The 24,216-nt window shown below is 48.3% G+C and overlaps 1 protein-coding gene across 8 annotated transcripts in view; it reads right to left on the bottom strand.

Annotated features, from left to right (window-relative positions):
* The window catches only part of KIF2A (kinesin family member 2A), a 418,450-nt gene that overhangs the window by 182,131 nt on the left and 212,103 nt on the right, over positions 1 to 24,216 (bottom strand). For all 8 annotated transcript variants that reach the window (XM_085631560.1, XM_085631589.1, XM_085631578.1 and 5 more), the window contains one exon: positions 18,426 to 18,517. In XM_085631560.1, coding sequence (XP_085487686.1) covers positions 18,426 to 18,517 — 92 coding nt within the window. The remainder of the gene's footprint in view (positions 1 to 18,425; positions 18,518 to 24,216) is intronic.

The raw sequence follows: 24,216 nt of genomic DNA, 5'->3' as shown, positions 1-24,216 counted from the left end.
TCGGAATATCTGCAAGTGGTCGATAGCGAGATTATATTGTGAAGACACATTTGATAAAATCGGAACGGGAGGAGGCAACAAAGAAATTAAAATGGGTGAATGTTTTGATATGCACCAATCAAAACTGCTGTGTCAAGGGAGTGGCTATCATATTTAAGAAAGCAGCGAAAGTGGTAATAATAAAAGACTACTCAGATCCCAGAGGGAGATGGGTGGTAGTTAAAGCTAAGATTCAGGGGAAACCATATGACATTGCTGGTTATTATGGGCCGACTATGGATGACCCCCTCACCATTACAATCCCTGTATAACCAATTGTTGGATTTTACTGCCCCCATAATCTTGGAAAGTCATTTTAACTTATCACTAGACCCCAGGAAGGATAGGTGGCCGATTATAAAGCCATCCATAGAATCAAACTTACCTCAAATGAGGTCAGCACTCAGATGTTGCATGCAGGACTCTGGACTGCAGGATGTGAGGAGAGAGAAGGGGGTGGGTGATCAAAAGTACACTCTTAAGAGTTGAAGACATGGCCACGCCTCAAGGATTGATTATTTTCTTTTGGATAAAGGAGAGAGTAGGATGATTAGTAAGGTGGAACATCTGCCAGCCCACTTGTCAGACCATTCGGCAGTCAGTCTGGAACTGAAGGTGGGAGTTAGGCCCCCCCTCCAAGATGGACGTTGGACAGAGCTCTATTACAAGGTCATCAAGTGGTGATGCAGTTGAAGGAGAAAACAAGGGAATATTTCCATATAAAGTACATGAGTACTGCACCACTGACGGTCTGGGATGCGTATAAGGCTGTCATAAGGGGGAGGCTGATTGGTATGGCTGCTTTCAAGCACAAGGTTAACAGAAGCAAAATAGGGTCCTTGGAGGTTAGGTTGGAACAATTGCAGGGATTGGTTAAGCAGAGTCAAGGACAAGGGACCCAGGGTGTTAGCTTGTTTGAGGAGGAAATGAAGGAAAGGGAGGAAGAGTTAGCTTGTTCGTTGGAGGGAATAGTTGAAGGAAAGTGGGAGGCGTGCAAGCTTGCACACTATGAATAAGGGGAGAGGTACGGCAAACTGTTGGCTTGGAAAGTAAGAGCCAGAATAAAAATCCAGCCATCAGGGTAGGAGGGCAAAGTGCGCTTAAGTGTGAGGACGGGGAGATAGAGGGAGCCTTCACAGAGTTTTTTCAAACACTATACACAGAAGAGGAAGGTGTGTCAAAGGAGCAATATGAGAAGTATTTTGAAGATTTGCAAATACCAACACTGTCAGATGTGCGGATATGTTGCCTGTTGCTCCTGCGCCGTTTCTTTAACCATAGGTCCTCAATGAAGATGTGTGTCTGGGCGACAATATATCAATGTCTGTTCTGGAGTTAGTGTCTTTAGCGTCTCGATTCGATTCACTTTCGCGATGTTGCCTGTCCGGGTCAGGCGTCAGTGGGAATTGCGATGACGTGCCTGTGTATTGTTGTAGTATAATGAGGAATGCTTCACATTGCATAGCTATTGGCATTTTCCTAATGCCTGTGGTTTCTTCCTGATGAATTGCTATGCCTTCTGCCCTAGCCCATGCGAATGAGGAATTATTTCAAGCCTGAAAGTGCAGGGGGTCGATCTTCTTCCATCTTTTCGTGATTAACCTTTTTGCAGCTATTATACCCAGATCCAAGAATCTGGATGTGACCTTTGTGTTGCGCGTCCTGCGGAATCCGTGCAGTAAGTACACCGGCCAGTCAAAGGGTATCTCTCGTTCGGTGCAATTATGCAGTGCTTCCGCTACCTCTCTCCAGTATGTACTAAGGCTGGTGCAACTCCACAGCATATGTAACAGGTCTACGTCTAGAGCAGGCAGAATCAGTACGGTGAAAATATCTGTTGATTTTGGCTGGGGTATAATACACCCTGTGTATAATGTAGAATTGGATTTGTTTGAACCTCATGTTCCTGGGGATCTGGATCGGGCTAGCCAGCACTCATCCCCATTCTTTGTCTGAAAATTGCCTGCCTGAGTCTTGCTCCCATTTTTGTCTGAGGAAATCTAGCTTGATCGCGGCATGTTGGCGCAGCGAGGCTGCGAACCACCGCGTCAGATGTCTGCCTTGTCCCATTACGTGCAACTATTGTATGGTAAGGTGTGTGGGTGGTTCAGTGGTCAGGTCTCCCCATCGCACCGTGAGTGTGGCTATCAAAGACCGGTGTAGGAGGAATTGTCCTGTCGGGAGCTCATCCTCCTCTACCAGTGTCTCATAGGGAATTAGGACGCTGTCTCGGTAAAGGTCTCACAGGGTCTGCACCCCTGCCGCGAACAATGGTTGTAGCTCTGTTGCAGTAAGTGTTCCCTGTCCTTTAGGAGCGCCCTCCAGTGGGAGAGCGGGGGCGTATGGTGTTATGTGTCGACTTATGTAGAGGCTCCTTCTATAGCATTTATATGCTATGTTTAGCCACATAGATTCCAGAGGTCGCGCTCGTGCGCTGGGGTGGAATAGCTGGAGGGTCTGTGACGGTGTAAGTGGTGGGACCATGGTCGCGGTATCTTCACACAGGCGGTCTGCTATCCATCTGGCCACCCACTGGAGCTCCCTGCTAGATAGTAGTGTTCGAGACATAGCATGGCTAGACCACCCTGGTCAGTGGGTAGATAGTTTTTTAAAAATGTTTTTAATCGCCACTCTGTGTCGGCTGTGGCCCCATATGAAATCCCTGATTATCTTCTCCAATGTAGCAAAAAAGGAGACCGGTATGTGGACGGGTAGAATGGTAAAATGGTACAAAAATCTCGGTAGGGCTACCATTTTCACAAATGCCACTGCCCGTCACTGCAAGTGGGAGTGTGCTCCAGAATTGCATCTGGGATTTGATGGGCGTTAGCGTCCTACCTAGATTACCATCTAGAAGATCTGTGGGCTGGCGATGTACTCTGATTCCAAGGTAGCGGAACGTGTCTTCAACCCACGTTACATTCACTCCATTTAGTACGAGGCATGGATCAGGGATCCATGCATTAAATGTATGAAGTTTTTATTTGACGATATTGACCTTTAGCCCGGATATGGCTGCAAACTCTCTTACAATTTAGGCCAAGTTGTCTGGCACATTGTTTATAGTCCTGAAGATATATTACTAAGTTGTTCCCATAGAGCGACACTTTATGTGTGCCATCACAGAGCAGTATGCCTTCCTGTGTTAGTGTCCGTATCAATATCGCCAGCGGCTCCATTGCAAGGGCGAAGAGAAGGGGGGACAAGGGGCAGCCCTGCCTCGTCCCCCGTCGAACTGGAATTGCCTCCGAAACATATGGGCCCGTCTTTACTCTTACCACTGGAGTTGTGTAGAGCAAGTGGGTTAATTGCAAGAAGGCGGGCCCAGCTTGTACTTCAAGAGTGGTAAACACGTAGTTCTATTCAAGGGAATCAAAAGCTTTTTTGAGGTCAAGCACGAGACAGCCTGCCCTCGGCCTAATGCTCGTGGAGTATGCGGCTATTCGGAAGAAGCGGCGCAGATTAAGGGAGGTGCTGTGAGCTGGCACAAAGCCATTTTGGTCCACATGTACCAAGGCGGGAACCACCTGCGCTAACCTGTCAGCCAATACTTTCGCTAGAAACTTATAGTCGGTATTTAGTAGGGCGAATGGACTATAGGAGCCCATGTCAGGTTGGGTCTCTGTCGGGTTTGGGCAGCAAGATCAGATGTGCCTTGCATAGTGAGGGGGAGGGGGAGCCGTCCAGCGTCTATGGCTGCTGTGTAGAGGTATGTGCAGTTTTAGGCCTATTGTCACCCGGTTTGCCTTATAATATTCTGCTGGGAGCCCATCTGGTCCCGGGGTCTTTCCTGTGGCCAGGGACGAAATCGCTTCTTCAATCTCCTCCACGGAGATCGGTTCGCCTAGCATCTCGCTGTGTGTCAGCTCCGCCTCTGGTAATTGTATGCGATCTAAAAAGTTAGGGCATGTGGCTCATAGCTACATTGGGATTGATACAGTTGACTGTAATGTCGTGTCAGAGCTTCATGGATGCCTCGCTGAGTGTGTATTAATGTTCCTGTGGCGGTTTGCTATGCTTCGATGGGTTTGCAGGTGTGTTCTTGGCGGATTAGCCAGGCTAGCAATCGACCTGCCCTATCGGCAGTTGCATGGGTGCGGGCTGTGTGTGCTGCGTTATTGTGGCAGCGAAGGCGCTCTAATAGTTCAGCATGTTGTTTGCACAGTGTTTGCAGGCGCTGTGTGTGTCTGCCATTATCTTCCCCTCCACTTCATATCGCAGTAGCTGTTTTTCTATTTTGCTTAGGTCAGAAGACAGGTGCCTCCATATGTTCTAGGTCATACTCAATCAATCAATCAATCAAAGCATTTATATAGCGCACTACTCACCCAGAGGGTCTCAAGGCGCTAGGGAGGGGGGGTGGTCCGCTACTGCTCGAACAGCCAGGTCTTGAGTTGCTTCCTGAAGGCGAGGTGGTCCTGGGTCAGGCGGAGGTGGGTCGGGAGGGAGTTCCATGTCTTGGCGGCGAGGTAGGAGAAGGATCGTCCCCCTGTGGTGGCTCTTCGGATGCAGGGGACGGTGGCGAGGGCGTGGCCGGTCGATCGAAGCTGGCGTTTGGGAGCGTAGAAGTTGAGGCGGCTGTTGAGGTATCCTGGTCCTTGGTTGTGTAGGGCTTTGTGTGCGTGGGTGAGGAGTCGGAAGGTGATTCTTTTGTTGACCGGGAGCCAGTGCATGTCTCTCAGGTGTCCGGAGATGTGGCTGCGGCGGGGGATGTCCAGGATGAGTCGTGCTGAGGCGTTCTGGATCCACTAAAGTCTTTTCTGTAGTTTGGCGGTGGTGCCGGCGTAGAGGGAGTTGCCGTAGTCCAGACGGCTGGTGACGAGGGCCTGGGTGACCGTCTTCCTGGTCTCGGTGGGGATCCACCGGAAGATCTTTCGTAGCATGCGCAGGATGTTGAAGCACGACGAGGAGACGGCGTTGACTTGTCTGGTCATGGAGAGGGAGGAGTCCAGGATGAAGCCCAGGTTGCGTGCGTGGTCTGTTGGTTTGGGTGCGTTGCCTAGGGCGGGGGGCCACCAGGAGTCGTCCCAGGCGGAGGGTGAGGCTCCCAGGATGAGGACTTCCGTCTTGTCCGAATTCAGTTTCAGGCGGCTGTTCTTCATCCATTCGGCTACCTCTTTCATCCCTTCGTGGAGGTTGGCTCTGGCGGTGGCGGGGTCGTTGGTGAGGGAGAGAATCAGCTGGGTGTCGTCGGCGTAGGAGATGATGTTGAGGTTGTGCTGGCGTGCGATGTATGCGAGGGGGCTCATGTACACGTTGAAGAGGGTAGGGCTGAGCGAGGAGCCTTGAGGAACGCCACAGATGACTTCGGTGGCTTCAGATCAGAATGGGGGGAGGCGGACTCTCTGTGTCCTGCCAGCGAGGAAGGAGATGATCCACTCCAGTACCTTCTCCTGGATTCCGACGTTGCTGAGTCGCTGCACTAGTGTACGGTGGCAGACAGTGTCGAAGGCCGCGGAGAGGTCTAGGAGGATGAGGGCCGCTGTTTCTCCGTTGTCAAGCAGAGCTCGGATGTCATCGGTGGCTGCGATCAGGGCGGTCTCGGTGCTGTGGTTGGCCCGGAAGCCAGACTGCGAGAGGTCGAGGGATCCGTTCGTCTCGAGGAAGGCGGCCAGCTGCTTGTTGACGGTCTTCTCGATGACTTTTGCAGGAAACGGGAGCAGCGAGATGGGGCGGTAGTTCTTGAGGTCGGTGGGGTCGGCTGATGGCTTCTTTAGTAGAGCGCGGAGTTCGGCGTGCTTCCAGCTCTCCGGGAAGGTAGCGGTGTCGAGGGAGGTGTTGATGATGTCCCGCAGGTGGGGTGCGATGACAGCGTCGGCCGTGTTGAAGACGTGGTGAGGGCAGGGGTCGGTAGGAGATCCGGAGTGGATGGAGTTCATTGTGCGGACGGTGTCTTCGGTGCTGATCGGGGTCCAGGCGCGGAGGGTGGTGGTGGGGGGCGGTGGTTCGGTCGTGGCGTGCGTCGGTTGGGAGCTGAAGCTGTTGTGTATGTTTGCGATCTTGTTGTGGAAGTAGGAGGCGAGGGAGTTGCAGAGGTCTTGCGAAGGGGTGATGTCGTTTCCGGCGTTGGGGTTGGAGAGCTCTTTAACGATGTTGAAGAGTTCCTTGCTGTGGTGTGCGTTGTTGTCCAGTCGTTCCTTGAATGCGGTTTTCTTGGTGGTGCGGATGAGTTGGTGGTGTTTACGGGTGGCGAGCTTGAGGGCAGTCATGTTGTCCGGTGTTGGGTCTCTGCGCCAGGTTCTCTCGAGGGCTCGGCAGTTCTTCTTGGAGCTCTTGAGTTAGTCGGTGTACCATGGGGCTTTCTTGCTACCGGGTCTGCTAGGCGGGGTCTTCAGGGGGGCGAGGTCGTCTGCGCAGTCGCTGATCCACTTCGTGAGGTTGGTGGCCGCTTGGCTGGGGTTCGTTGCGCTGGTGGGTGGGTTCTTGCTCAGGGCGGTCGCGATCTGGTCGGCTGTGATCTTGTTCCAGCTTCTGCGTGCAACCTGTTGCTGGTGATGGTGGGTCGTGGTCCTTCTGAAGCTGAAGTGGACGCAGCTGTGGTCCGTCCAGTGCAGTCCGGTGGCGTGGCTGAAGGCGATGTCCTTGCTGGATGAGAAGACGGGGTCGAGTGTGTGTCCGGCGTAGTGGGTGGGGGTGGTTACCAGCTGCTTGAGTCCGCGATTGGCGAGGTTATCCTGCTGGGTGGTGGTGTTGCGGTCGTTGTTGTTCTCCAGGTGGAAGTTGAGGTTCCCGAGGAGGATGTAGTCAGCGGAGGGGAGGGCGTGCGGGCTGATGAAGTCGGCGATGTCTTCGCTGAATTGTGTGCGAGGTCCCGGGGGTCTGTAGATGAGGGTGCCTCTAAGGGTGGTCTTGGGGTTGATGTGGACCTGGATGTGCAGGTGTTCGGCGGGTGCGATGGTGTCGTCGGTGTTGGTCGTGATGTGGATGGTGTTCCTGTGGATGATGGCAATCATCCACAGGGGGACAATATTACAGTACTCGCTGTGTTTTCATTAGTCTCGCAATAGGCAAGTAGGGCTGTGTTAAGTGAGGAGCGGTATGCCGGGTCTTTTAATGCTGCAGTTTGGAGCCTCCATGTGGGGGCAGGGGGCCGCCCAGGTTCCCAATTAAGTTGTAATATTTGTGGGTTGTGGTCAGAGTGTGTCCGACAAATATTCTATCTGGCGTACCAGGGGGAGGAGTGCTGGGGATCCCACCATTCTATCAAGGCGTACATGCTGCCAATGTACTGCTGAGTAGTATGAGTAAACTCGGACATTGGGGTTGATGGCACGCCATATGTCTGTGAGCGCCCAATGTGTCACCCAGTCTATGAGGGCCTGCGCATTGGACGCTGTTGTGGTCCTGGACAGGGGCGGGAATGATTTATCCAGGTCTGCACTGAGTACAGAATTGAGGTCCCCCCCCGAGGAACCAGGGAATTCCACTCCACAGCTAGTATCTATGTGAGATTTTTCAAGAAGGCCGGCTGGCCTACATTCGGGGCGTAGATGGAGCTGAGGAGTATCAGTTGATCATTAAGCCTTCCACTTTCTAACACATAGCTTCCTTCAGGATCTGTTACCACCTTTTCACATGTGAAGGGGACCCCAGCTCTCACCCAGATAAGAACGCCTTGCGCATGTGCTGAGTAATTTGTGCCGTGTACTTGATCTCTCCATCTACTACGCAGGCGCCCCAGCTCCACCTGAGACATATGTGTTTCTTGGAGCAGCGCAATACCAGTGGATCTGCGCTGCAGGTAGGAATAGATAAAATACGTACGCGCCGGTGAATGCATGCCGCGCATGTTCCATGTGATTACGTTGACCTTCACCATGATTCTTTCTTGGGTTTATCACACTGGCGACAGGAGGGCAGGGCATTTTAATCTCAGATTTGTGTGGGTGTGCTCAAACTCTGTATTATCAACAACAATGTATAGGTATAAGCTGAACTATGCATAACTATCTGGGGCGAATTCCAACGGGATGTTCGTCCAAACTAAACTGCGTTTTGTGTGGCTGTAACAGTGATGCTAAGTCTTACAGGGTGGATGTGTGTGATGTGTTGTTGGTGTGAGTTGCGTCAACCCTCAGTGTTGAGTTTTGACTATGCGTCCTCTCAGCCAATCCATCATGTCAGGGGAGCGTGTGCGCTGTGTGTGACTCACGTTGTGTCAATGGGCAATCGCTGTTTGCGGTGGTGTGTCGGGGAATGCCATCGTTCGTACAGGACCTGGACAGGGGGAGATGTATAGTATTTTACACAACATTTTTTTTTGCCAGTAGTGTAGGGACTTGCATGTGCTTGTTTCCAGTTCTGTGCGGTAATTTGTCCAGAGTCATATGATGTCATCTGCCGTCTGCGGTGTGACTTCTGGCAGCAGATACTCATCTGGATCACCTATTCTGAGGGCGTGGAGGAGCAGCGTCAGAGGACCTGGATGGGCTCCGCTGGTGTTCAGAGTTTTGTGACGTGGTCCCCAGTGCAGCAGCCACATGGATCGCCTCCTGTCTCTCCATCCTTCTCTGTTCCAGTGGTGGATACAGTAGTGTATGACCAGCATCTGCCACGGCTTCCAAGATTCCGCTGTCTTCTGTTGTGATTCCGGAATTCGGCCTCTGCGGACGGTCTGGGCACAGTCCACGTTCCAGACTCTTCCAACCAGTCCCAAACATCTGTGGGTGAGTCGAAGAAACGAGCCACTCCTTTTGCAACTACCCACAGCCTTGCTCGGAATATCAGAGAGTAGTTTACTCAGAGCTCTCGGAGTTATGTTTTGACTTCTGTGTATGCGCTCCGGCGACGTTGAACTTGCGCGGTGTAGTCAGGGAAGAACATAATCTGATTATTGCCTATTTTTATGTCTGGTATCTTGCAGATTTCACGTAATATCAAGTCTCTGTCCCTATAGTTGAGGACTTTGAAGAGGAAAGGCCGCGGTCGGGCTCCCGCTTGGGGCTTTTGTGCAGGGACGCGGTGCACTCCTTCGAATACAAATTGAGGAGACAGAGTGTCAGCTGGTAGTAGGTCTCTTATACAGCGTTCGGTAAATTCTTCTGGTTTACGTCCCTCTTCACCCTCCGGCATTCCCACTACTCAGATATTGTTCCTGTGTGAGCGTCCTTCTGAGTCTTCCACTCTGTCTTTCAGTTCATGCACTCAGTCTATTAGATCATGCAGGGCTGCAGTGTGACTTTGGGTGATGGGTTTTTAGTTCTGTGAGCGTTTTTTCTTGTTATCGCTCTCTATCCCCTAACTTGTGGTGGTCGGCTGGTAGCAGAGTCAAGTCTGAGGTCACCTTGTCGATCTTGGACTCGAGCAAGTCTGGTCAAGAGTGGAAACTATCTTTTCGACCGCTGCATGTACTGAGTCGAGTTTGGCAGCGAGTGCCATGTGCGGTGTCTCTGAAGCCATGCCTCCGGTCGTCGTTTCCGCTGTGCCAGTACGCGTGTGGAGTTGTTGGGCGTAGTCGGCCCATTACTAGTTGTTGTGCCGTCGGCATCCAATTTGATTCAGTTTGAGCAGTACTAGTCGCCTGTGTCGTAGCTTTTCTAGCGGGCCGAGGCTCTTTTATGGGCTGGTAGGTGTCTTAACAAATTTTGCCCTGTATGGTGCGTGCGTCTTTTGGTTGTGGTGTCGACGCGTGGCTGAATGCTGTGGTCCTCTATACGAAGGGTCTATCTGTGTCCCAGTTACGGGGTCTGTGAGGCTTTGCTTTGGTTCTTGCGGTTGCCCTCTTCCGTCTTTCTGGGCATGGGGGCCGTCTCCGCCACCTGTCTTATCGTCTCGTGCCGGGTCCAATTTGTTGTACCAGTGTGGGAGCAGGGCAGGTCTATGCTACTCCTATCTTTTCACGGTAACCCGCTTCCTAATGCAATATCTCCACAGGAGGCACGCTTGTTGCAGGGTATGTGGGGGAAATCCCTTAGTTTCTTTCCTGCCCCCTGTTGTCTTATGGGCCCAGTTCAGTCGTCACGCCTGTTGCAAGGTAATCCCGCTGTTTTTGTCCGGCCCTGTTGATCAGGCGCGTTAGGGGCCACGCAGCGTCGTTTGGAGTCTTTCTTCCTCGTGCTCCACACCAGGCCAGGTACGTCCTTGGTTGTTGTGGCTACATACAGGCGGGGGTTGCTGGATTCTGATGGGTGGGACCACCTGTGTACACAAGCCAGGGCCCACAAGGGTCTGTTTCTCCATTGTGGACGCCCTGTATAGTATTGGTGTCCCCACTGTCTGTACCACTGCAGAGTCCTGGGTTCAGTCTGCTGCCTACGTCCGAGGGGTGGATGGGTTTACGCTGTCTCTTCCCTCTCCACAGCAGCCACCCTTGCTCTTGGGCCTGCGGAGGGGGGGGGGGGGGGGGAGTTGTCACTGCTCTCACCCGGGTTCAGTCCAGCGTGTATGTCCAATGCAGGGCGGTTCTGCGTAGTTCTGGTGCTGCCTTTCCCTCTTCTTTGCTCGTTTCCCGCTCCCTACAGGTCGAACACCACCTTGTTAGTACAAGGGGGGCCTCTTCTGTATATGTATGTACAACATCGCGCCACCCTCGTGGCAAAAAGCGTCTTCAGGTCTTGTGGTGTTCCGCTTGATGTCTCCAAGTTGTACTCACCCCGCTAGACTGCACGCACCTCAAGTGGGGCTGGGGGAGTCATACAGCCTTCCCACGCGTAGCTGTAGAGTGGGACCGATCTGACCCTCGCTCTTTGCAGGGCCAAAATTGTTACCCCACACTGCAATCCGGTCTGACCACGTCTGGGTTAAATCGGGGGGGGGGGGGGGAATAAAGGGGGGCCCGCACACCCAACACTTCGTATGCCTTGCAGTATTAGCTCACTGAAAGCAGCCTCCTCAGGCTGACAGATTGCTTAGTCAGCGGTGCAGGGTGAGCGTATCTCCGCGCAGCCTCCTGATCCCGCCTCCTGGGCCAGATCCGACCTCCGGGCTCAGCATAGGGACGAGCGTCTGCCTGCTTCATTATTCCCTCCAGGCCCGCGCCTGCGCCTCTGTGGCCTGGATCAGTCTCGTCAAGTAGGGCAGGTGAAAAGGCAGGGAGCGGGGAAGGTCAATCCCCACAGCGAGGTACATCATTTTGTGTTACACCACTGCTCTAAGACTCCGAGGTCTTAGACCCCTCTCTGCCCCCTCATTTCCTTCTGCACCTGATGTGATAGATAGTCACTCTGGGGTCATTTCCCCCCCCCCCCCTGCACACCATTAGAGAGACAGGCTAGCTCTATGCCTGAGGGGGCGGGTTGGGGGTTTACTGCGTACCAGAGAGGACGAGGTCTGCAAGCCTCTCTCCATTCCCAGCAGTACGGGGGGCTGTGGGCTTTGCAGAGGTCTCTGTGCGCTATGGGATGTGAGGAGGCCGGTGAGTGGGGCTGTGGTCTGAATGGGGTACTCTAGGGAGCTCTTTGAAACTAAGGGGGGACTGGACCTTGGAGAACTCTGTGTGCTGTGGGGGGCACTGGGGTGCATGGTAAGGCCCAGGCTTTGGGGAAGCTGTTGATAAAGCATTTTTTTATTTACCTTTTCTGCTGTATTTTTGTGTCATGGGATTTGCACTGCGCAGGTTGTTTGTTTGTATCACATAAGATCCCCCCTACCAACCTTACACACCCTCTCCTCGACGTTGGGCATTCGCTTCATATAAAATCGATTTTCAACAGGAAATGGGAGATGTGACTTCCTGTCAATGGCTTCCTGTTACTGCTCCGTTGCCAGCACCAGTGTGGTTCAAGGATGTGTCTATGCTGTCACTGCAGTTCAGAGTGAAGCTGGTGTACCTACCGCACAGGAATTGTGTTAAGGCAGCTCAGAACGTATGCCAGTGCAGCCCTGGACCGGGGCCTCTGCAGCATAGGACAGAGTCCGTGCACTTCAGTGTCACCCAGGGCTCAGAGCAGTGCAGTGCTTCATTGGCCTAGCTCAGTTCGGCACCAGTGGAGCGCACAGCCAGTGTCACTGTGGCTCAGAGGCAGCGTCAGTGCAGATCGGGACTGACTTCCTTGCACCTCAGTGCCACTCTGGACTCGGGCGACGGTGAAGTGCAGTCCATGACTGTCTGATGTCGCAGGGATTGGTACTTCAAGAGAACGTTGTCTTTTGTATAGCGCTTTACACCGCCATAAGAACGCCGACAGCCCTAAGGGGGAACAAGCCATACAGGAATGAAAGCGGAGTCTTCTTGTCAGAGTTGCCGACTTTAGAAGTCGGGAGACCTAGGTTCTAGTCTCAGCGTCGGTTCAACGTTCCGTGCTTCCATAAATTCACTTAATATCAACGTGCCCAAAAGAATTAAAAAAATAACAACGAACGTGTGTGTCCTTGTGTAAAGTGACTGGTGCTCATGTAACGCGGCCCAATACTTTAGGGTCGAATTTGCGCTACATTAGAAGAACAAGCGCTTGGGTGACCGTTCGCACGGGCCTCAGTGTGCAGGGTAGTGCCTGCAGACTTTCTTATCTTTAGGGGGGGCCACCTGTTTCTAATTAGTATGGCCGCGCTAAGGCCATGCTAATTAGAAACAGATGCCCCCCCCTAAAGATAAGAAAGTGCTTCACGACAGCCGTGAAGCACACAACCGAGTCCAGATGGGCCGGACGAAAGGGAGAAATGGCAGTGGCGAAAAAGCATCCTTTTCAATTCCAAGCCAGCGTTTAGCATAAACGCTGATGCGACCCAATGGAAAGGATGGGTGGGGCTTCAAGTCCCCTTCTGAAATCTCCTCTCTCACTATATGTCTCGCCGAGCAAGCAACGCATGCGCTGCAACGCTAGGCGAGACCTAAAAAGGGCTACCAGATGGTTGGTCAACAAAGTGGTGACTTTAAGTCACTTTTGCCTTCAAAGTTACTTTAAATATGACTTTAGCAATAAATCTAGTTAAATGCAACAATAAGTCTGAAACCTTTAAGTAACACATTCAGTGGTCCCATAATGAAGGTAGCCCTTAATGCGGGGTGGCTCATGAAACTCTAGGTCAGCCTATGGGGCTACTGGCCTTACCAGTAACGACAACCATTGAGAGTTTTTACTGTCAGTACATGTAAAGTATAAATTCAACATGTCCTGCTTTTTAGTATCAGCACCCTGCCTAATGGGTTTATAAGGCCTTTCTTGGTGACATAGATATCACCAAGCATTAAAAACAACAGGTCTCGACTTTGTTTAAGTTAAAGCAATATTGTTTGTGAATGGGGTTGCTTTTCAGCTGTGCTTTTATTATTGTTTTTTCAAAACTTGTATGTACACATATGCATATATGGAGCTCCAACTCCAGCCATCACCAGACTACAAGCAGTCTGTCCTATGGGCACGTTGCCACCACACACCGCACCGGTGCCCCTCTCCACGTCAGAATGGCAGAGAACTCCAGCTGTCTGCTTTCTAATTTGCATCCCAGTGCTTGTCACCGGTTATAAGGAAAGGTCCTGAAAAATTTAGATTTTAAGCACTACAAGGACACTCGTTCTCCTTACACAGAATTCCACAATCAGTAACATTTGGAATTCAGGGCCATCGGAAAAATGGACGAGAGCGCGCAAGTCCATTTAAAGTAAACCAAGAGGGCGTTCAAGTTGTCCAGGCGAGCGCGCATGCACATGTCAGTCTGTGCGCATGCATGATCCCCTGCAGCCACTCCAATGCCACCTGTGCTCACCAACACATATGCATATATGGAGCTCCAACTCCAGCCATCTCAAGACTACAAGCAGTTTGTCCTATGGGCGCGATGCCACCACACACAGCACCGGTGCCCCTCTCCACGTCAGAATGGCGGAGAACTCCAGCTGTCTGCTTTCTAATTTGCATCCCAGTGGTGCTTGTCAACGGTTATAAGGAAAGGTCCTGAAAAATTTAGATTTTAAGCACTACAAGGACACTCGTTATCCTTACACAGAATTCCACAATCAGTAACAGTCGGAATTCAGGGCCATCGGAAAAGTGGACGAGAGCGCGCAACTCCATTTAAAGTAAATCAAGATGGCGTCGGGTTGTCCAGGCGAGCGCATGTGCATATGTGTATGTCTGTCCATGCAAGTGCATTTTATGTGCCTGTCCGTGCATTTTTTTGTAAACCAAGATGGTGTTGGGTTGTCCAGGTGAGTGCGTGTGCACATGTGTAAGTGTCACTCCGTGCGCGTGCATTTTTTTGTCCCTCCGTACGCGTGCACATCTAGCTTTTCAATGTGAATTGATTACAAAAAGCCCTCGCATGGCAAGAGCAGCGCGGCGTCCGGTTGTCCAGGCGAGCGCGTGTGCACATGTGTATGTGTCACTCCGTGCGTGTGCATTTTTTTGTCCTTCTGTACGCGTGCACATCTAGCTTTTCAATGTGAATCGATTACAAAAAGCCCTCGCATGGTGAGAGCAGCGCTGCGCGCTGCTAACACCAGGCGAGACCTAAAAAGGAAGGTTTGGACATGCAAAAGGGTATTTTGCCATGTCCAGTTGGTAGTTTAGAAGCTGCCTGACTAGGCTGAGATGGCGGATCTAGAGCCATGTCTTCACTTTATCATAACAGTGGTGGCACAACAAGTGCTGTAGTTCTTTGGGAACATTCAACCTACTAAGCCTGGGTATACTAGGGTCTCTGAAGTAAGTTAACTCTGCCCAGCAGGGATTAGCCAATTGGACATACACATGAAGGATCAGAGCACATGGACTCTCACTTGACAGCAGGGTCTAGTGCACTACATAGTCAAAAAACAGCAGCATCAGTCCTAAATTGGGGTGGGTGGGTAGGGGGGGGGTGTAATCATACAGAAAGAGGTACTTCACTATGAAGGTCTTCCATACCAATGCTCTGGAAAGTACAGTTCAGATCCTGTCCATCTCTCTACACTCTGATAACTAAACAAGCGCTTGCCAAACCCACAAATTTCTAGGAGCGAGGGGTTTTCTCCTCAGTTTTTTTACTTTGTATATAATTCGCTCAGACAGAGGTACTTGCAGTGCGAAGAAATGCTATGTACCAGAGGTGCAGCACTATGAAGAGGCAAAGCATCTAAAAGATGTAGGATGCCCATAGCCAATAGGACTTCATAGAGGAGGACATTATATATATGCAAAAAGAGCAACTGATGGACAGAATGATGAGCAAAAAATGCATTTAACCCAGATGGGTGACTGGGGAGGGAGGGGAGCAGAGGAGGGTGTGAATGTTTGACAATGTTCACCATTCCGTCCATCATCTTTTTGTGTTGAAATAATATACACGCCTTATTGAAAGGCCTCCTCTGATTGTACTGCTTGAAGGTCAATGCACTGAGTAATTTTAGCCACCTAGAAACCCCTGAGTAAAAACTGAAAATGAGGACTAAATGCAACACACAGCCACCACTTGCCAGGAGGGGGGATGAAAAAAGCTCTACTAGAACCATGTATGATTCAGAGAAAGACGAAAATTCTGTACACTCCAACACTAAATGCAAGGCTGTACCATCTTTTTCTTGCGTTAGTATCTCAATTTAGGGTTGAAGACATCCCACATTTCAGGGCCTTGATCTCTTGAGGATCTGCTTCTATATTTCAAATTTGGTTTGATAAGGATGACAGAGGTGTCTTTTTGGTTTGTTGTGTGCTGTCAATTTCTGCAGGTAGTCTAGTCTTTTACCCCAATACCCTTTATAACTGATAATCTGCCAAAGGAAATCGGTCAGGTGATGAGTTGAGCTTATTTAAGGATTACCATGAAGTGCTTATGTGATAGTGCAATCTGTTGCACAAAAAAGGAAACATTGTTGCATCCTCGTGTGGATGGCCAACATTTTGATACATCTGTCACCTGGGATTGATGTTGTCCAAACTGGTAGTGGAGTTGGAAACGGGTTTCTGCCATTATTGCACAGACCACACATTATCAGCCACAGCAGAATACTTTATCTGAAGACAAACATGTTTGGTGGCCTGAACTCATAGACCCTTAAGGTTTCCAGCAATTGGAAGTTGATTTTAGGGGTTTTCAAGATGATGAAGGGTACCTGGTGCCCATGCAAGATATACTAGTTTTCAATGTCACCTGAACAAGCAAACTCTACTCCTGCTGGAAACCAGACCAGGAAGTAGTACATGCTTTCCTGCAGGATTAGAGAGGAAGCAATGAGGAATTAGGTCAACTGATGCCGCTGTGTAAATTATAAGTTTGGTTTCCAGTTCTTCTGGAACTTTTTGGGGATTCACCAATCTTTCTACTTTAGTTTCTGATGAAATTCTAGGAACATTAAACTCCACTGGTGTAGTAAGACCACTTGTAGGGTTAGACAATTCCTTTTGCAGGATTATTTCTATTCTTTATTTAATTGGCAAAGAATTCAACTTTGAATATTTTAATCAATTTGTGGTATGACTTAATAGCAGCTCTGTACAATACTGTTCTTGAAAAATCATGATTACCTCCAAGAACTTTTTTCACCAATATCAGAGATTCCGTGAAGAGGGAGGCAACCTGCTTTTTCCTGCCCTAGGCTGGTCTAAAGGGGACAAAGGTGTGTAGCGCAGAGAACAGCCAATACTGGACATTGTTGTTTACATCTTCCACATTTGGTTCCAGCATCAGCCACCACATCTGAAGAAGTCTGCAAATTTTGGGAGATGGAGCTTGTGTCATGGATGTTAAAACTAAGGACTGAGCGGGAAGCCTCAGAGAATGATACATCAAAGTCATAGGAAGAGGAGTAAGTACATTCGAAGAATTAAGATTGGAAAAAATTGGATCCAGGAGCTGCCCCGCATCGCGAGTGGCGCCAACAACACGCTGCGTAAACAGACATGCAGGAAGGTCATCTAAAAAATTAACAATACCACCATCCTGCCTGGCATCCAAATGAAGATTCAGATTGCCCACTATAATAAAACTGGCTGGCTTGATAGTCAGGGAGGCCATCAGATTAGTTAGTGCCTCCCTAAATGTGTTGGAAGGGCCAGGAGGGCGGTAGATTAACATCCCAGATAACATGAAGTTACTGTTCAATTCAATATTAAAGAGGGAACTTACACAGTCTATGACGTTGCCTAGTGACATCATGCAAATATAATGCTCTTTAAAGATCACTGCAATACCCCCACCCCTACCACTAACTCAATGAAATTTTTCAAGTAGCCCTGAGGGAGTACAAGGGCAGGTTCTGCCACGGAGTCCTGGGTTAACTGGGTCTCCATCAGGAATATAATGTCAAGTTTTGGACTTGGATCGGAAAAGTTTTCAAAATGTTAAAAATCCTTTAAAACCAATTCTCAAAGCCCAAATTTAATACAGCATAAATGAGTACATTAATCGCAGTCTGGGAGAAGCGAGGTTAAGACATCTGGTTAACACTACTAGAAGCTTAAACCTATCTGTTAAGGAGGGCCTCACTTACAACTCTATGGACAGTTACATCTATTTAAGAATCAATGCACAGAATAAACAAGTCATATACCTATCATTGTAGTTACACAGCTTTACATGATTTTGAATTACAATCAGTTACAGATTTACATGTAATTGAAACATCCGTACAGCAGGGTTAATATGTCCACTACTAATTGGACACAGTAGGTATGTATTCACATAGCTGGCAGGCTAAACATTTCAAAGAAAGCACCAAGGCTTGTGTTCCTGTGTGCTGTGGTAAACCTCTTTAGGATTCACAATTCAGACATACATTTGAAAACCAATCACAACATTAAATATTACCATCATTATGGGTCTAATCACAAGATGACAGGGGTAGAAATTAATTATAGGACCTTTTTAATGGAACCACTTACCGAAAGATTACAATCTTGTAGGACCTTAATACGTTTGCCTAAATTTGCACACTGAATAGCAAAGAAATATGTAAATGGACAATATTTAATGTTCTCATAATATCGGTGTTCTGACGACAAATTAAATCATTAATCCAATATATATATATATCGTGAACAAGGCAGCGTGAGACTGCTGAAACACGTAGATGTAACTTCGTCTGATAATAAAAACTGACCGAGTGATGACCAAATATATATATATATATATATATATATATATATATATTTCTTTTTCCTGCAATGTGGTTTGATGTCGGATCGCACAGCAGCGGGTGCGAGCGTTGGGCCAAACCCAGGCCAAGTTCAATTTTCTGACAAAAGACGCCGCACTCTGGCGCCAGTAATTTAAAAATTTATTTAAGCATAGCCCAGTCGGCCGAAACGAGTCAGTACGACAGACTGGGCTATGCTTAAATAAATTTTGAAATTACTGGCTCCAGAGTGCGGCGTCTTTTGTCAGAAAAAAAAAAAATTATATATATATATATATATATATATATATACACACACACATATATATTTTTTAATGCATACACACATTTAGCATTAGATGTTCTATCAACAAACAAATATGGCATTCCGTGAACAATAACATGAACATATACTCACCTTACCACTATAAATCTCAAAAAACGTTGCATAAACTTGAAGTTCTAATTTCTTATTGTTTGGTTTCTTTAGCATTAAAAACACATCTCTAGCTGTAAATAAAAAAAAGATTAATTAATTGGAATTTTGTAAACTTTTTCTTAATCTAGCATAAACATTTACAAGTTTCAATACCAGCATTTCTTTTTCGTAAGCGGAGATACAACTAAATGAATAAGTTACATATGCTTGTTAATGCTCTTTATGGTGGGTACTCTACCTGCATATTCCTCACCTTTTGAATTTTCCAATGGGTCACATTGGATCTGGACCAAGTTAGCTCTTGAGGCACCATTAATCTGTATTACTTCTAAATCTGTAACAAATCAGTCCCTACCTGTAGGAAGATGTTTTTTTATATTGTGGACTAAAATGAGGTATACTGTATAAAAAGTCCAGGTAAGGCCCATAGGAATTACAGAGGCACAAATGACATCCCAAATGCTCTCTTTTGTGGCAGTGTGGGCGAGCAGTTTGACATATCAGAGGATAGTGCATTTATTGCACACACCAAGGCAGTAAGTGAGACACATTCAATAAAGAAATCAGACACCAAATTATTATTTTTTTTTAAACAGAACATACTTTTATATGAATTTAGATACCAAGATTATTGAAATCAGGTAAGTAATTTTCGAGTTATGAATTTTTACAGTTTTTCAAAGTTGACACTGCAATTTTGGGCGGGGGTGAGGGGAGGGGGATGGGTAATGGTATCATATGGCAGGAAAACATGTACTGCTTTTGGCCAAGTAACAACTTATGGAACCAATCTTATGGAATTAAGTTGTGTATGGGTCAAGGTCCAAGGCAGCACTGACAGGTTACCTCAGAATGCACTGGGGCAGCCATGTGCAGAGGTGCTTTTCAGCTTTGGGTGCCCAATGTTATCCTATGGGGGAAAACCATGTACTGCATTCAGGCACTTCACAGCAACTTAAGGGACCAATCTCTTGGACTTAAGGTGAGTATGAGGCAAAGTCAAAGGCCACACCAACAGGTCACCTCGGGAGACTCTGGGGCTTACGAGTGCAGAGGTGTTATGGCTTCGGGTGTCCTATTCACTTTAATGGGGAATGGTCCAGTTGCAAAGAGACTGCAAGCTGAGACTGTAAGACCAGTCAGCCTGGACCAAAAAGGGGGCTCCGCTTTCTCGATACTCTGGTACACCTTTGGTCCAATGTCTTCTCGGGCCAAGGTGGTTGGGTGCAGAGGTGTTCTGAGGCGTTGGATTTTCGTACCCGGAGACACTCTCAGTAGTGGGGGCCTGCACAAAGAGGCTGCAAGTGGCATTGTTAGTCCACTGTGGGCAAACCCAATGTGGACTTTGTCTCTGGAGGATTGGGGGACCACCCTGGCACCATTGGTCCGCATCAACTTGGGCTAGGGGGCACGGTGCAGGGGTGCCTTTCGGTGTCAGGTTTGCAGCAGTCCGGAGTCCTCACAGTTCTTATGGAGTGCCTGCAGGATGCAGGGAAGCAGCTCCGCTACTCCATGGGAGTTCCTTGGTCCTTGTTGAAGGAAGGTAGTCCTCCCACACTTTTGGATGCACAGCAGCTGTAGGACGAGGCCACCTTAGCGCAATTTGGTGGGACCAGCACACAGGCTGGCACGGTTGACATCAAGTCAGTTGCTTCTTCACAGTCCTTGCTTCACGTCCTTCTTAGGTCGGCAGAAATCAGATTTCCTGGTGCCAAGGGGCTCCCCTAAATACAGGATTTATGGATATGAGGTGTCGGAAGCTGGCACTGTATATACTATACCAAAGTGAGCTATAGTGTGCACAGAGTCCAGTGGAACCCCAAAGGTAGGCAGAGGTAAAGGTAGATAGCACCTCACTCTCTATTTGTGGTAGTGTGGTCGAGCAGTAAGGCAGTATCAGAGGAGAGTGTTGAGCGTTTGTTGTGCACACTCAGTCAGCAAATGAATTCACATACTCAAAGACTGAACTTCAGACCAATTGTTTTGTATGAAAATATCCTTTTAGTTATTTTATTTCTAGAACCAAGCAAGCCTGGCACAGGTAAGCAATAAATACTGTACATTAGCAATGCAGTTTGCAAACAGTTTGAATTGAAATTGTATATGCACTTTGTTTTGACTTACAGTATGGTTTCAGAGAAATGCAATGCTTTGTAAATACAGTACATAGACTTGAATGGGCTTTTCAGTAAAATTATAGGTAAGTTACTTTTGAGATTACTTTTCTTACTCAGAGTGGTATACCTGGATACTACTCTGGGACATTTCCTGTAAACAGGTAAGTAAAATTGTTTTTGTTAGTTAGTACAATTTTAAAGAATTTCTCAAGGTTTTCTAACTCCACACTTTGAAACTGTTCCAAGAAAAAACTGTTAATGTTATCCTTACAAGGAAAGGAATATGCTACTTACCAGTATGCATCTGTTCTTGGCATGTAGAGCTGCAGATCTACACACTGTGCATAGATCGCCATCTGGTGTTGGGCTCGGATGTTTGCACTTGTTTTTGTCTGGAAAGTCTTTGGAAGTCACGAGGTATGTGACTCCTCCTTTGGATCATAGTGCGCATGGGCATCAGCTCCATATTCAGATTGTTTTCCGCCAGCAGGGAAAAAATGGAGCTTAGTAAGAAACAGGAAAGATGCCCATGTGTGCTGTATCTAAGTAAGATAATACTGGAACAGATAAAGGTAGCCGGGGAGGCGTGTGTAGATCTGCAGCTCTACATGCCAAGAACAGATGCTTACTGGTAAGTAGCATATTCCATTTGAGGCATATGAGCTGCAGATTACACACTGTGCATAGATTGTATAGCAGTATCCCCTCCTAGCGGCGACCAGCAGTATCTGTTGCAGTAGTTTGAAATAGTGTTTTGAGTACAGCTTGGCCCACACTAGCTTGTTGCTTAGTTTGCACATCGACACAATAGTGTTTTGTGAATGTGTGCGGTGTAGACCATGTAGCTGCTCTGCAGATATCATCTAAGGGAATGTTCCCTAAAAATGCCATTGAAGCCCCTATCTTTTGTGTAGAGTGGGCTTTAGGAGGAACAGATAATGTACGTTTTGCTTTGTGGTAACAAATCTGTATGCATTGGACAATCCACCTAGCTATCCCAGATTTTGATATGGGGTTGGCCTTGTGTGGTGGTGAGAAAGACACGAATAGTTGTTTGGTCTTACGAAAAGGTTCTGTTCGCTCTATGTAGTATAGTAGTGCTCTTTTGACATCTAAGGTGTGAAGAGCTCTTTCTGCGACTGTTTGTGGCTGCGAGAAGAATGCAGGCAGCTCCACAGATTGATTGAGGTGAAAAGGAGAAATTACTTTAGGGAGGAATTTAGGATTAGTTCGGAGAACAATCTTATTATGATGCATCTGCAGAAAGGGTTCTTGAATGGTTAGTGCTTGTAGTTCACTAACTCTTCGCAGAGAAGTAATGGCTACGAGGAAAGCAGTTTTCCATATTAAGAATTGTAGCTCATATTTATGTAGAGGTTCAAATGGAGGCCCCATCAGTCTTGTGAGAACGATGTTTAAATTCCACACAGGCGAAGGTGGTACTCTGGGGGGAATTATTCTCTTGAGTCCCTCCATAAAGGCCTTTATGGCAGGTACTCTGAAAAGTGAGAGATGTTGTCTATTTTGTAGATATGCTGCTATGGCAGCAAGATGCAGTCTGATAGACGTGTAGGCTAGGTTGCATCTTTGGAGGTGTAGTAAGTAGCCTATGATGTGTTGGATAGACACATCTAGGGGATTAGTGTTGTTGTTATGGTAGTATATCACAAATCTTTTCCACTTGGCTGCATAGCATGCTCTAGTGGTAGGCCGTCTGGCTTCTTTGATGACGTTCATACAGTCAGGAGGAAGGTTAAGGTAACCGAATTCTAGGACTTCAGGAGCCAGATCGCTAGGTTGAGCTGAGCTGGGTCTGGGTGTTGGATCTCTCCATGGTTCTTGGTTAAGAGGCGTGGAGAGAGGTGTAGTTTTTGGTGCAAACTACAGAGAGTTCCAGCAGTGTGGTGTACCATGGTTGTCTGGCCCAAGTTGGAGCAACTAGGATGAGCGTTAAGGAGTGTTGCTGTAGTTTGCACACCACTAGCAGAATGAGTGGGAGAGGCGGAAAAGCGTACGCAAATCTGCCTGACCAGTTCATCTAGATCGCATTGCCTTTGGACAATGGGTGAGGATACCTGGCGGCGAAGTTTGGGCATTTGGCGTTTTCTTGGGTGGTAAAGAGGTCTATCTGTGGTTGCCCCCACATCTGAAAAACGGTTGAAGAACTTGTGGATGAAGTTCCCACTCGTGGATTTGTTGTGTTTGACAGCTCAACAGATTGGCTATTGTGTTTTGGACTCCTGGGACATGTTGGGCTAGGAGAAAAATGTTCTGAGGTATAGCCCACCTCCATATGCTCTGTGCGATCTGAGAAAGCTGCAGAGAGTGTGTACTGCCTTGTTTTTGGATATAATACATGGCTGTCATGTTGTCGGTGTGGACTAAGACAGTCATGCCTGATATTTGTTTTTGAAATGCTTTTAAAGCTAGGAATATGGCTAGTAACACCAGGTGGTTGATGTGGAGTAACTTTTGTTGAGGTGTCCACCTGCCTGCATGGTGTGATGTAGTAGGTGAGCTCCCCAGCCGGAGAGTGATGCGTCCGCCGTTATAACTATTTGGGGAATCGGCTTTAGGAACGGTCGCCCTTTGGAAAGGTTCTTGGTGTTCCACCACTGCAGAGAGCGATGGGTACGACCGTCTACCAACACCAGATCTGTTAGCTGACCTTGAGCCTGGTTCCATTGGCGTGCTAAGCACTCTTGGAGAGGACGCATCTGTAGTCTTGCATGAGGCACTATGAATATGCAAGAGGCCATCATCCCTATGAGTTGCATGAACACTCGAGCTGGAAGTGAGTGTTGCGGTTGGAATCTGGTGAGAAGAGCTTGCATGCTCGCTATCCTGGCGGGACTGGGATAGGTGAGCGCTCGAGTGTCTATTGTGGCACCGAGGTATTGCTGTGTGTGGGACGGTTGCAGCTGGGACTTGGCGTGATTTATTGTGAACCCCAGGTCGTGAAGTTGTTGAATAGTGGCGTGAGTGTGTTGTACACACGGATTGTATGAGCTGGCTTTTATAAGCCAGTCGTCTAGATATGGGAAGACATGAATGTGTTGTCTTGTTAGGCGTGCTGCCACCACTGCTAGGCACTTGGTAAATACTCTAGGTGCTGTGGTGACTCCAATTGGGAGTACTTTGAATTGATTGTGCTGACCGTCCACTACGAATCTGAGATATTTTCTGTGAGCGCTGTGAATGGGAATGTGGAAATAGGCGTCCTTGAGGTCTAGAGTAGCAAGGAAGTCGCCCTGGGAAAGCAGAGGGAGGACCTGTTGAAGTGTGAACATGTGGAAGTGGTCTGAGTGTATGTATAGGTTTAGGGGTCTGAGGTCTAAAATAGGCCTTAGAGATCCGTCCTTCTTTGGTATGAGAAATAGAGGGTGTAAACTCCCTTGTTTTGTTGGTGTAGGGGAACTGGTTCTATTGCACTTTTTTGTAGGAGGGAGATTACCTCCTGCTTTAACAGTAACAAATGTTCTTGTTACATTGGACGGTGTTTGGGTGGTATGGTTGAGGGGTAGATGTTAGTTCGAGACAGTAGCCTGATTGAATTATTTGGTGAACCCACTTGTCTGAAGTGACGTTTGTCCAGGTAGGGAGAAATTGGTGGAGTCTTCCCCCGACTGGAGTGGAATGGTCTGGGGGAAGTG

The sequence above is a fragment of the Triturus cristatus genome, chromosome 2_1, assembly GCF_964204655.1.
Source record: "Triturus cristatus chromosome 2_1, aTriCri1.1, whole genome shotgun sequence".
Lineage (NCBI taxonomy): Eukaryota > Metazoa > Chordata > Amphibia > Caudata > Salamandridae > Triturus > Triturus cristatus.
Note: the sequence above shows the minus strand (reverse complement) of the source record. Positions and strands in the feature narration are given on the sequence as shown.